The 13,665-nt window shown below is 59.7% G+C and overlaps 1 protein-coding gene across 13 annotated transcripts in view; it reads left to right on the top strand.

Annotated features, from left to right (window-relative positions):
• Window positions 1-13,665, top strand: part of LOC138582484 (uncharacterized) — a 451,229-nt gene that overhangs the window by 207,848 nt on the left and 229,716 nt on the right. For all 13 annotated transcript variants that reach the window (XM_069653811.1, XM_069653815.1, XM_069653819.1 and 10 more), the window contains one exon: window positions 522-566. In XM_069653811.1, coding sequence (XP_069509912.1) covers window positions 522-566 — 45 coding nt within the window. The remainder of the gene's footprint in view (window positions 1-521; window positions 567-13,665) is intronic.

A 13,665-nucleotide genomic window follows, 5' to 3' on the forward strand; every position in this document is an offset into this window, starting at 1 on the left:
CAAATGACAACATAACTTGGAAGGAACATGGTTCATAGGTCATGGCCATTTTTCTTTCTATGGAAATACAGTTTGGCGTGCAAATGTGCTATTAAATGGAACATATAAAAAGTGTGTGCTGCTTTAGGAAAGTGTCTTAAGATTCCACACCGTCCCGTCCCATCTCCTGAGAGTAGGTAAGTATTCTAAAATATATGTACTTTTTCTGACTCATGAGCCACATATCAGAAGTGATAGGTCAGCCCTTGGCATTTCGCACTCAATGTACGCTTGTAAATTCACTCCCATGTAAGGCGATTTGTCTGTTGCAGGTAGTGCACCTACTTCCATTTATTCACGTGATGATAAGTATACTCACTGAGTGAAGAATGTCATTGGCCCCACTGTGTCTTCGAAGCCATGTCCTGCTCGGCATTGTTGGTACATTTATAATCAATATAAAATGTATTCTGTTAGGAAGATAGCCAGCTAGTTTCTTTCACCAAGGTGACATCATTTTGTTTTATCTTTTTTGATCAAAGGTGAAATAAGTGCCACCTGCAGCTCTGATGTGGCAGCTGCGGCAGGTATGTCTTCCTGTTATTTTACTTTGGTTTTCTGGTTGTTTTTGCATTTGTAGTATGTCACGTGTACAACTGGCTCCTCGCCAATCACATAGAGAAACACCAGAGAGAAGTTGGCAAAATAATCAGAAATCCATGCAATGTTCACATTCTAATAAACATTTATGCAAGCCGCAGTCAAATATCTCATGTTAGTTTTCCAAGCGGTGTCTAGGACCCTTTCCCAGGAATATATGTGGCCTTGTCTAAACCAGTTCAGCAAATTCCAAGGACCATTTTTTATTACCCCTTTCAACTCCTCGAGTGATTTAAGCAATACCATCAGGGTAATTCATAGAATTTCGCAGAAAAGTGTCGCAAGCGGCTGGCGCAGAGTGTCCGCGTGCGATTGTCTGCGCCAGGCACGTGCGCTAAAACCGATTTCCGCGCACAGCGTATTCATGGATTTTAGGCTCCCAAACCAGCCGTGGCGCAGAGTATCGCAGCGACCCTGCAGCAGCGCCAGTAACGCCCCCAAGAACGCCCTCGCGCAAGGAAAAGCCATCAAAATCGCTAAATCATCGCAAAGGGCTGTGCTAACCCTGGACCAGTTTACGGGGCTGCCAAACAAGGAACGCAAAGCGGGTAACGTGCATATCAGGGGTAGGCGTGAAGTAATACACGCGATTAGGCAGGGTACGTGTATTACAGGGGTACGCGGGAAGTTTAACACGCGATTGGCCAGGGTACGTGTATTACAGGGGTAGGCGTGAAGTTTTACACGCGATTAGCCAGGGCACGTGTATCACAGGGGTACGCGGGAATGATCACACGGGATTTGGCTGGGTACGTGTATTACAGGGGTACACGGGAAGTTTTACACGCGATTTGGCTGTGTACGTGTATTACAGGGGTGCGTGGGAATCATCACACGCGATTTGGCTGGGTACGTGTATTACAGGGGTGCTGGGAATCATCACACGCGATTTGGCTGGGTACGTGTATTACAGGGGTGCGTGGGAATCATCACACGCGATTTGGCTGGGTACGTGTATTACAGGGGTGTGTGGGAAGTCACACACGCGATTAGGCTGGGTGGGTCCTCACAGGTGTTCCCTGTACACCCTCCACGGCCCCTGCAGGCAGCCTACAAAACAGGGGACTACCCTGCACACCTGCTCATGTCCCCCTGTACCCCCACCCCCCAGCAGTGCAGGGGCAGCCTCCACCAGGCCCCCACTCATGTCCCCAATCACCCCCACCCCCCAGCAGTGCAGGGGCACCCTCCACCAAGCCCCCACCCATGTCTCCCACCACCCCCACCCTCCCGCCACCAGGGGTACCCTCCACCAGGCCCCCACCCATGTCTCCCACCACCCCCACCCCCCAGCAGTGCAGGGGCACCCACTACCAGGCCCCCACCCATGTCTCCCACCACCCCCACCCTCCCGCCACCAGGGGCAGCCTCCACCAGGCCCCCACTCATGTCCCCAATCACCCCCACCCCCCAGCAGTGCAGGGGCAGCCTCCACCAGGCCCCCACCCATGTCTCCCACGACCCCCACCCCCCCGCCACCAGGGGCAGCCTCCACCAGGCCCCCACCCATGTCTCCCACCACCCCCACCCCCCAGCAGTGCAGGGGCACCCACTACCAGGCCCCCACCCATGTCTCCCACCACCCCCACCCTCCCGCCACCAGGGGCAGCCTCCACCAGGCCCCCACTCATGTCCCCAATCACCCCCACCCCCCAGCAGTGCAGGGGCAGCCTCCACCAGGCCCCCACCCATGTCTCCCACCACCCCCAACCCCCAGCACTGTGGGGAACCTGCCAGCAGGCCCCCACCCATGTCCAACCCATGTCTCCCACCACCCCCACCCCCCAGCAGTGCAGGGGCAGCCTCCACCAGGCCCCCACTCATGTCCCCAATCACCCCCACCCCCCAGCAGTGCAGGGGCAGCCTCCACCAGGCCCCCACTCATGTCCCCAATCACCCCCACCCCCCAGCAGTGCAGGGGCACCCTCCACCAGGCCCCCACCCATGTCTCCCACCACCCCCACCCCCCAGCAGTGCAGGGGCACCCACTACCAGGCCCCCACCCATGTCTCCCACCACCCCCACCCCCCAGCAGTGCAGGGGCAGCCTCCACAAGGCCCCCACTCATGTCTCCCACCACCCCCACCCCCCCCGGCCACCAGGGGCAGCCTCCACCAGGCCCCCACCCATGTCTCCCACCACCCCCACCCTCCCGCCACCAGGGGCAGCCTCCACCAGGCCCCCACCCATGTCTCCCACCACCCCCACCCTCCCGCCACCAGGGGCAGCCTCCACCAGGCCCCCACTCATGTCCCCAATCACCCCCACCCCCCAGCAGTGCAGGGGCAGCCTCCACCAGGCCCCCACTCATGTCCCCAATCACCCCCACCCCCCAGCAGTGCAGGGGCAGCCTCCACCAGGCCCCCACTCATGTCCCCAATCACCCCCACCCCCCAGCAGTGCAGGGGCACCCTCCACCAGGCCCCCACCCATGTCTCCCACCACCCAAACCCCCCAGCAGTGCAGGGGCACCCACTACCAGGCCCCCACCCATGTCTCCCACCACCCCCACCCCCCAGCAGTGCAGGGGCAGCCTCCACCAGGCCCCCACTCATGTCTCCCACCACCCCCACCCCTCCCGCCACCAGGGGCAGCCTCCACCAGGCCCCCACCCATGTCTCCCACCACCCCCACCCTCCCGCCACCAGGGGCAGCCTCCACCAGGCCCCCACCCATGTCTCCCACCACCCCCACCCTCCCGCCACCAGGGGCAGCCTCCACCAGGCTCCCACTCATGTCCCCAATCACCCCCACCCCCCAGCAGTGCAGGGGCAGCCTCCACCAGGCCCCCACCCATGTCTCCCACCACCCCGACCCCCCCACCACCAGGGGCAGCCTTCACCAGGCCCCCACCCATGTCTCCCACCACCCCCACCCTCCCGCCACCAGGGGCAGCCTCCACCAGGCCCCCACTCATGTCCCCAATCACCCCCACCCCCCAGCAGTGCAGGGGCAGCCTCCACCAGGCCCCCACCCATGTCTCCCACCACCCCAAACCCCCAGCACTGTGGGGAACCTGCCAGCAGGCCCCCACCCATGTCCAACCCATGTCTCCCACCACCCCCACCCCCCAGCAGTGCAGGGGCAGCCTCCACCAGGCCCCCACTCATGTCCCCAATCACCCCCACCCCCCAGCAGTGCAGGGGCAGCCTCCACCAGGCCCCCACTCATGTCCCCAATCACCCCCACCCCCCAGCAGTGCAGGGGCACCCTCCACCAGGCCCCCACCCATGTCTCCCACCACCCCCACCCCCCAGCAGTGCAGGGGCACCCACTACCAGGCCCCCACCCATGTCTCCCACCACCCCCACCCCCCAGCAGTGCAGGGGCAGCCTCCACCAGGCCCCCACTCATGTCTCCCACCACCCCCACCCCCCCGCCACCAGGGGAAGCCTCCACCAGGCCCCCACCCATGTCTCCCACCACCCCCACCCTCCCGCCACCAGGGGCAGCCTCCACCAGGCCCCCACCCATGTCTCCCACCACCCCCACCCTCCCGCCACCAGGGGCAGCCTCCACCAGGCCCCCACTCATGTCCCCTATCACCCCCACCCCCCAGCAGTGCAGGGGCACCCTCCACCAGGCCCCCACCCATGTCTCCCACTACCCCCACCCCCCCGCCACCAGGGGCAGCCTCCACCAGGCGCCCACCCATGTCTCCCACCACCCCCACCCTCCCGCCACCAGGGGCAGCCTCCACCAGGCCCCCACTCATGTCCCCAATCACCCCCACCCCCCAGCAGTGCAGGGGCACCCTCCACCAGGCCCCCACCCATGTCTCCCACCACCCCCACCCCCCAGCAGTGCAGGGGCACCCACTACCAGGCCCCCACCCATGTCTCCCACCACCCCCACCCCCCAGCAGTGCAGGGGCAGCCTCCACCAGGCCCCCACTCATGTCTCCCACCACCCCCACCCCCCCGCCACCAGGGGCAGCCTCCACCAGGCCCCAACCCATGTCTACCACCACCCCCACCCTCCCGCCACCAGGGGCAGCCTCCACCAGGCCCCCACCCATGTCTCCCACCACCCCCACCCTCCCGCCACCAGGGGCAGCCTCCACCAGGCCCCCACTCATGTCTCCTATCACCCCCACCCCCCAGCAGTGCAGGGGCACCCTCCACCAGGCCCCCACCCATGTCTCCCACCACCCCCACCCCCCCGCCACCAGGGGCAGCCTCCACCAGGCCCCCACCCATGTCTCCCACCACCCCCACCCTCCCGCCACCAGGGGCAGCCTCCACCAGGCCCCCACTCATGTCCCCAATCACCCCCACCCCCCAGCAGTGCAGGGGCACCCTCCACCAGGCCCCCACCCATGTCTCCCACCACCCCCACCCCCCAGCAGTGCAGGGACACCCACTACCAGGCCCCCACCCATGTCTCCCACCACCCCCACCCCCCAGCAGTGCAGGGGCAGCCTCCACCAGGCCCCCACTCATGTCTCCCACCACCCCCACCCCCCCGCCACCAGGGGCAGCCTCCACCAGGCCCCCACCCATGTCTCCCACCACCCCCACCATCCCGCCACCAGGGGCAGCCTCCACCAGGCCCCCACTCATGTCCCCTATCACCCCCACGCCCCAGCAGTGCAGGGGCACCCTCCACCAGGACCCCACCCATGTCTCCCACCACCCCCACCCCCCCGCCACCAGGGGCAGCCTCCACCAGGCCCCCACCCATGTCTCCCACCACCCCCACCCTCCCGCCACCAGGGGCAGCCTCCACCAGGCCCCCACTCATGTCCCCAATCACCCCCACCCCCCAGCAGTGCAGGGGCACCCTCCACCAGGCCCCCACCCATGTCTCCCACCACCCCCACCCCCCAGCAGTGCAGGAGCACCCACTACCAGGCCCCCACCCATGTCTCCCACCACCCCCACCCCCCGGCAGTGCAGGGGCAGCCTCCACCAGGCCCCCACTCATGTCTCCCACCACCCCCACCCCCCCGCCACCAGGGGCAGCCTCCACCAGGCCCCCACCCATGTCTCCCACCACCCCCACCCTCCCGCCACCAGGGGCAGCCTCCACCACGCCCCCACCCATGTCTCCCACCACCCCCACCCTCCCGCCACCAGGGGCAGCCTCCACCAGGCCCCCACTCATGTCCCCTATCACCCCCACCCCCCAGCAGTGCAGGGGCACCCTCCACCAGGCCCCCACCCATGTCTCCCACCACCCCCACCCCCCCGCCACCAGGGGCAGCCTCCACCAGGCCCCCACCCATGTCTCCCACCACCCCCACCCTCCCGCCACCAGGGGCAGCCTCCACCAGGCCCCCACTCATGTCCCCAATCACCCCCACCCCCCAGCAGTGCAGGGGCACCCTCCACCAGGCCCCCACCCATGTCTCCCACCACCCCCACCCTCCCGCCACCAGGGGCAGCCTCCACCAGGCCCCCACCCATGTCTCCCACCACCCCCACCCTCCCGCCACCAGGGGCAGCCTCCACCAGGCCCCCACTCATGTCTCCCACCACCCCCACCCACCAGCACTGTGGGGCACGTGGCCAGCAGGCAGTCAGGCAGCCGCAGATGGCAGGTGGGAGCGTGCTCAGGGCTCTGGGGGGCAGTAATTTGGCCTCCTGTCCAGGAGCGTGGTCTTTCGTGTGTGAACGCGTGGACAGCCTGATAGGGAGTGATTCTGCACGTGAAAATCCCACACGTCAGCGTGTGAATCGAGGAAAGGCCCTTAGCGCGTAAACCCGTCACCAGCATATGCGCGCCTATAGTCACCTGCACGTGCAGGAAAATGTTGCGTGACACGTCCCAGTGTCAAAGCGTGTGATTGGTGAAAATGGATCTACACGCAGAAGTGACAAAGCGTGTGATTGGAGAAAATGGATCTACACGCAGAAGTGACAAAGCGTGTGATTGGAGAAAATGGATCTACACGCAGAAGTGACAAAGCGTGTGATTGGTGAACGTACACACCGCGTAAGTGACGCTGTACGTGTGGGCCTGTATATAAGGTACGTGTAGAACACCATTTCCTTGTACGTGCTTTTCGTGGAGAGCGAGTGGGTGAATTCTGTACTTCTTGTCGTTTCACACGCGATTTACTTCACGGCGTTTCCAGTTCGTACTCCCTGTTACCTCTGACAGCTTTTTCTCTTTTTTCTCTTGTACTGGTTTACCTGGGCCTGTTCCCTCAAACAGTGTCCCCTTCTACTGTTGTCCTGTCTTCTCAGACAGCGTACACATCTTCTTTTGGCGGGGGTATTGCCAACCAAACGCGCTCATTTTTCACGCTCTTTTACCTGGCAGACGGTGAGTCACGCACGTATCTAACTTCTGTGCTTGCCCCGTGTGTAGCCTACCCCTTCAGAGGTCATTCTAGGCTGCGTGTGACACGCATACGTTCATTCTTGTGTTACTGGGTGCCACAGCGTAGTGCAGGTTTTTATTTCTGCACACGTGGTCTAGGAGGGGTTGCGTGCACGTCATCTCCCTTTTTTGGGCCTCCTGTGCGTGGCGTGACCCGTCATCTTTCCCCAGGGGTTACAATCAGCCGTGCTAGAGCACTAGGGTACAATTACCATCTGGTACCCAACCCCTTTGACCCCCAATTGCCCAGGACAATTGTCTACAGCCACTCCCATACGCACATTAATGTCAGTGCCATGGCTGGGAGGCGAGGATTCCGTAAGGGTGGCAAAGGTGGAAGAGCCACAAGTGGTGGCCGTGGTGGATCCGGTAGGGGCCGTGGTCGTAACTTGCAGGGTGAGCCTGTCCCCACATGTGTGGAGGACCAGTCAAGGGCACCCATCATCCCCCTCCTCCCCCCCTCCCGTTGAGGCTGAAGTGGCTGACACCATCCATGCTCAGCCCTTGTTGGACCAGCCCATTGTGGCACCAGACCTGGCTGACTCCATGGCTGACTTCCAGGTCAGCAGGGCTACGACACGTGCGCTGGTGCACGTTGATGCTATCATGCCACGTGGATCTGGGGCAGCAAGGTCATCTGCTGCCCCAAGTAGGCAGGGCGGAGAGGCTGCAGGGGCAGCTGCGGCTCCATCCACCCCAGCTCTCACACACCCAGCCAGGACAGTGTCCGTCCTAGTCCATTCTGCTGACATTCCCCATGACACCATTACACTTGAGCCAATGCCTGCACCAACTCCCATGCTGAGTGTGCAATCCCACACACCTGATACAGAGCCCACCAGGGCTCCTGCCCCTAGTGTCCAGAGCGGCGCAGGACACTCAGGATCACCACCACCTTCCAAGCGGAAGAGGAAGAGTGCTCGTCCGGCACAGGCTGATGCCCCAGACACGGCTACACAGTCCGGTCCGTCGAGGAAGCCCAGCTTCACGGATGACGAACTGAATGCACTTGTCCAGTATGTGTCCGGACATGATAACGAGATGGTCATTGTTGCAGGATCCAAGACCACACCTGCACAACGCCAGGCACACTGGCAGACCGTTGCGGACATCGTAAGTGCCCTTGGAATCGTGAGGCGCACAGCCAATGATTGCTACAAGCGCTGGAATGACCTAAAGCGCAGGGCAAAGAAGAAGCTGGCCTCAAGTCATGCCGCAACTCTAGTGACTGGAGGTGGGTCTCCAGTAGAAGACATGGAACTCACTCCACATGAGTCAGTCGCTGGGACCTACGTCACGGAGGAACAGATCCAAGGCGTGGGAGATCTGCCTGATTACGAGGCATTGTCCGGTGAGTGCACATGCATGTGTGTGTCATCCATGTGCATGGTGTGTGTGTGAGGGCATCTGTTTGTGTGCCAGGTGAGAGTGTGTGCGCCTGAGTCGAATGGGTCAGCCATGTGCTTCATGCAATACATCCTGCGCAGCTGCATTTTGCCATTGCAGTATCCCTTCTGCCAACAGTAGACATCTAGGCCAACAGCACCCAAGTTGGCCTTGAAGTGTCACCTTGCCACAACATTGTTGCTTATTTTCCTATGTTCAATCAGACAGATTGTATGCATTCCACCACTTATACTAGGCATTCCTCAGTCCTCTAGTCACATGTATGGCATGGCCATGGTAAAGTGGAGTTACTTTGTTACCTGGATATCATATGTTCACACATGTCCCTGTGCAATTGGACCATATTGGACTGCCAGCTTCAGGTGATAAAGCAGACCTGTTTGAATTAGAAAAGCTATTGCATGTGGGAACTGGACAGAATGAATAAGTGCTGCCCTCCTCTCCATCTACACTCAATAGCAATGGCACATGCCATCTGTGTGATGGCATGTGTGTGTCACCTGGCAATCACAGGGCAATGTGTGATGCCACTGCCAGGCAGCATGCATGAAATGTGTTCAACTTCCATCTTTGTGTAATGAGTGTGTGCCATTTGCCTGCCCTTCATACGCAGTGTGGGTGCATGCATGGGAGGGTCTTAGTCATGTGGGACATGTGTCAATCAAGTACTGGTTCTTCTTGCTTCTCAGCCCTCATTGTGTGCCATGGTGCTAATGCGGGTTTCCATTTCTTTGTCATTATGTCATTGCAGGGGAAGACGCACCTGATACTGCTGGGGTTGTGGAGATGGTGCAGACCCAGGAGGGTTCCGAGGGCCGACCAACCACCAGTGAGGGACGTGGTGTGCTGGTGGGTGAAAACCCACAAGTGCTGCAGGTCGTGCTCTCAAGGGGTGTCTCTGGCTGCACCTCCCCCGAGCTGTACTCAGCTGTTGACTCGGATGATGAGACCTACGTGCCGTCGCAGGTGAGTGTTCCAGGGAGGGAATCTGTTCTGTCCCACCCACCTGCACCAGGGTCAGAACCCGCAATGGGGATGTCAGTGTTGGCAGCTAGGCCTTTGGTGGTTACGGATGCAGGGTCACACTCCGCGACATCTGATCCTGTTCCTGGGCCAGCAGATCAGAGGGGGAATGCAGTCCTGCAGCCTCAGGCAGTGCCGGCACAGCAAGGCGCAGTCCGCCTTGCCCCAGACAGGTGTGGTGCCCGCCGACGTGGTGGCCGTACGCCACCTGGCAATACCGCATGGGAGCAATCCATTTACGGTATGGCTACCCAACAGGCAGCATCATCCGAGATGATGGCTCAGGCCATGGATAGGGTGGCCACTTCCATTGTCCCCCCTGAAAGGCTGATGGAGCGACTAGAGCAGGCAACCGACTCCATCTGCCAGTCACACAGGGAGGACATGTTGGCGTCCAACAGGGACAGGCGGGCGGCACTGGCGACTCTGCAGGAGGCCATCTCCATAGAGTCCCAGGGCCACAGGGAAGCCCTGAGGCAGGAGCTACATCAACTCAGGACGACTCTTGTTGAGCTAGAGGCTTCAACACACCAAAGGACAGAACAGCAGCTGGAGCGTCTCACCCGTACGCTCTCAGCTGAGATGCAAGCAACGAGGGCGGAGGTCCGGGCATCCCGTGAGTTGTTGCATGGGGACCTCCGCACACTCATCCTCCAGAACGAGACCTACCACACCCGCATGCTTGCAGCCATGGAGGAACAGAGTAGGGCCTTGCGTGGGCTGCCTCCCATAGTGCAACCACCTCCGGATGCAGCTGCACAGGGTGACAATAGCGACAGCAGTGATACTCCCACAATAGGGTAGCCGTGTGGGCCATGAGCCCATGGAGGTGTTTTTTTTTCCCAGGATCCACACAGGTGGTTTCTGGTGTGCACCCTGACCTCGGACCTCCTGGGTGGCCTCCCCAACCCCCCCGGGCCCTTTAATGGCCATTTTTTATTTTTTTTATTTTTTTTTTTAATTTTAATTTTTATATTTTTCCCAAAATTTTTTGGGACAATTTGTTGGCTTCCGTGGTTCCTGTGGGCATACGCTGCATTGTGGCTGGGCACATGCAGGCTTGTCATGTATTAGGTTCAGATGCCTGGGTTTGAGTCACACACACCCCTCCTGCTTCCCGTTTCCATGGGCTTGCAAAGGGTGTGCCCAAGTGACATTGAAGTACATGGTGACATTGGACTCCCACTACATGTGTGGGTAGTCTAGTCAATACTGTGTATACATTCCTAGTGCATATTGCTGTTGTGTTGTACACTGCATGTTGCATTGATGTGTAACTCATCATCTGTGTCTGCCTCCCAATTTGCAGGTCCCTTCCTCATGTCTACACAAGGCCCTCTAGTCTGGAGATGGGGTCCTTGTTGGCAGCAGTGCACCTACAACTCTACATGGCACCAACACTGTTCAGTTGGAAGTGGTGGGAGTGCAGGCATATCCAGGTGGTGAGACAACTGATCTATTACATTACTGAAGTCATGTTAATGGTAGTACGTGCTCAAGTTTGTTGTTTGTCCTGCATTACAGTGAGCATTTCAGGTGTAGGAAGTTTCAATTGGGGACACTGTACATCGCAACACTTGTCATGTTGTGGGGATTACTTTGTTTACCTGCACATAGCATGACATGGCACGGTGTGTTGTGTGGCGGTGCTGGGGATGGGTTGGGTGACATGGCACTGTCCTCTTGTTGCATTTAGCCAGTGGGTATTCATTTTGGCTGCTTGAATGTGTTTCTTCACAAAACTGCATTGGTGTTGTGTGTGGGTAGGGATGCACACATTGTAACACTTCCAGGTGAACAATCTCAGGCTGATATGCTTTTCACGGTTGAATCTCCAGACATCCAGGATCAGTGTCAGTTTGAGTCATCATTGATTGTCAGATGGAATGTGCCAGGCCAGTGTGCACTCCACAGGGGAGTGTATACTATGTGAAGTAATTAGCCACTAGCTGTGTACGGGTTGCCTCCCCTCGTGCCCTTTCCCCTCCCATGCGCAGCGGCTGTGCATGTGGTTGGGGATGTGGGGCCACCACCATGTCCACGGGCAGGACCCGGCGTGTTGCAACGTTGTGCAGGACACATGCTGCCACTATGATCCTGCACACTACTGGGGGAGCGTATAACAGCTGCCCGCCAGAACGGTCAAGGGAGCGAAAGCGTGACTTTAGCACTCCGAATGTGCGCTCCACTATGCCCCGGGTTGTAATGTGGGCTGTGTTATATCTTACCTCGGGTGGCGTGGTGGGGTTCCGAATTGGCGTCATCATGTGGGGGCTGAGAGGGTAGGCACTGTCCCCTGTGGAGGTGGTGATTGGTATCATTGGTGGGGTTGTGACCTTGCTCAGTATCCAACATGCATGCATGTGCAGTGGCATACATACTCACCAAGAAGCCATGTATCGCCATGCCGCCCAGCATCTATGTCCCGGCATAGGGTGGACATTCGGTAAATGAAGCTGTCGTGGGTGGACCCGGGATAGTTGGCATATACTGAGGTGATGATTCCCTTGGCATTACATACTACCTGCACAGTGCTTGCGGTTCCTATAGATGTGCTCAGATGCCCTGGGGGGACGTAGAGCCACATGGGTGCAGTCGATGGCACCTAGCACTTTGGGGAATCGTGCCACACCGTAAAAATCCAGGGCGGCAGCATGCCTTTCAGCAGGTGTTCTGGGCAGGTATATGTGCCTGCGGACTGATGGGCGTGCAGTGATGATGTCCAAGACCTGGTGTAGGCAGCGTGACTGGGTGGCCTGTGACACCCCACCCACTATGGCACTTGTCCGCTGAAATGATCCAGTGGCTAAGAAGTGCAGTACATTGAGGACCTTCTCCAGGGGGCTGAGTGCTTGGGAGCACAGGGTGGGTGATGTGAGGTCATCCTCCCACTCACTCACCAGGTCCAGTATTATGTGTGGTGGAAACCTGTACCTTCCATACACCTGGTCATCAGGCATCCCGAAAAGGCTGGTTCTGGGTGTGAATATTCTGGCCCTGACTCTCCTCCTCCTCCTCCTTTGGTAGCCCACTGCCACTGCTGCTAGGAACGGTATGTTCATCCTGGCATCTGGCTTGTTATTTGAAAAGTGCGCAAATTAATGCTTTGCGCGTGTTCTAGGCGAGCGTGTGACCCGCGCACCCCTGGAATCTAGTTCCCAGTCCAATAGCGTGTGGAAATTCCCACGCAGCACGGGATCAAGTGCGCTGACGTACTTGCGTGTGTAAGTGCCCGCGCACCCCTGAAATACACGTACATAGGCCAATCGCGTGTACGCGTACTTTTGTCCAATTACACGCGATGACGCACCCCTGAAATACACGTACATAGGCCAATCGCGTGTACGCGCACTTTTGTCCAATTACACGTGATGACACTCTGACGTGCAGTATTTCCACGTGTGCTCCGTCATCACGTGCTGAGTGGGGAACACCCGTGCGGGTCACGTCAGACGCGCTTACGCGCTGAGGGACTCTGGTCCAATAGAATCGCGTATGCGTGCTGACGCGCTTACGCGCTAAGGGCCTTTCCTCGGATTTCACGCTGACGTGCAGGAATTTCACGTGCCAAATCACTCCGTATCAAGCTAGCCACCCGAAAACACACGGAAGACCACGCTCCTGCCCAGAAGGCCGAGTTACTGCCCCCCAGTGCCCCGAGCAGCCTCCCACGTGCCATCTGCTGCTGCCTGCCTGCCTGCCTGCTGCCACCGTGCCCTGCCATTTGGTGCCTGCACATCAGCCATCTGCAGGGGTCCAGTTGCTGTGTCCACCCCTGCTGGAACTGAAGACTCCCGACTGGGATTACATCGCTCCACAGCCCAGCCCCAGGACCCAGTTGCCCACCCACACCTGCCTCTGGGGTTGCCATGTCGGGCACTTCCACATCTGGCACCAGTGGCAACCCCAGGCCAGAGGGGCAGAGGGGCACCAGCTTCACTGCCACCGAAGTTGGTGTCCTGGTGGAGCATGTCCTGGGGCAGTATGATGCCCTCTTTGGATCGTCCCGCGCCAGCAAGGAAGGACGGGAGAGGATCTGGGGCGACTGTGTGGTTGCCATCAACGCGGAGGGGGTGGCAACCCGCAACGTCCAGAAGATCAAGAAGCGCTGGGAGGACTTGAGGTCCAGGACCCTTGTGAAGGCCCGGCGCCTCGTGGAGGGGGGCCGGGGCCGCATGAGTTCCATCCAGAAGAGGGTCCTGGAACGCGTACGCCCAGTGCTCCACGCCCAGGTCCTTGAGAGGGAGGCCCGTCTGGAGTTGTGCGGTA

The sequence above is a fragment of the Ambystoma mexicanum genome, chromosome 3q (assembly GCF_040938575.1).
Source record: "Ambystoma mexicanum isolate Mex_15411 chromosome 3q, UKY_AmexF1_1, whole genome shotgun sequence".
NCBI classification, from domain to species: Eukaryota; Metazoa; Chordata; class Amphibia; order Caudata; family Ambystomatidae; genus Ambystoma; species Ambystoma mexicanum.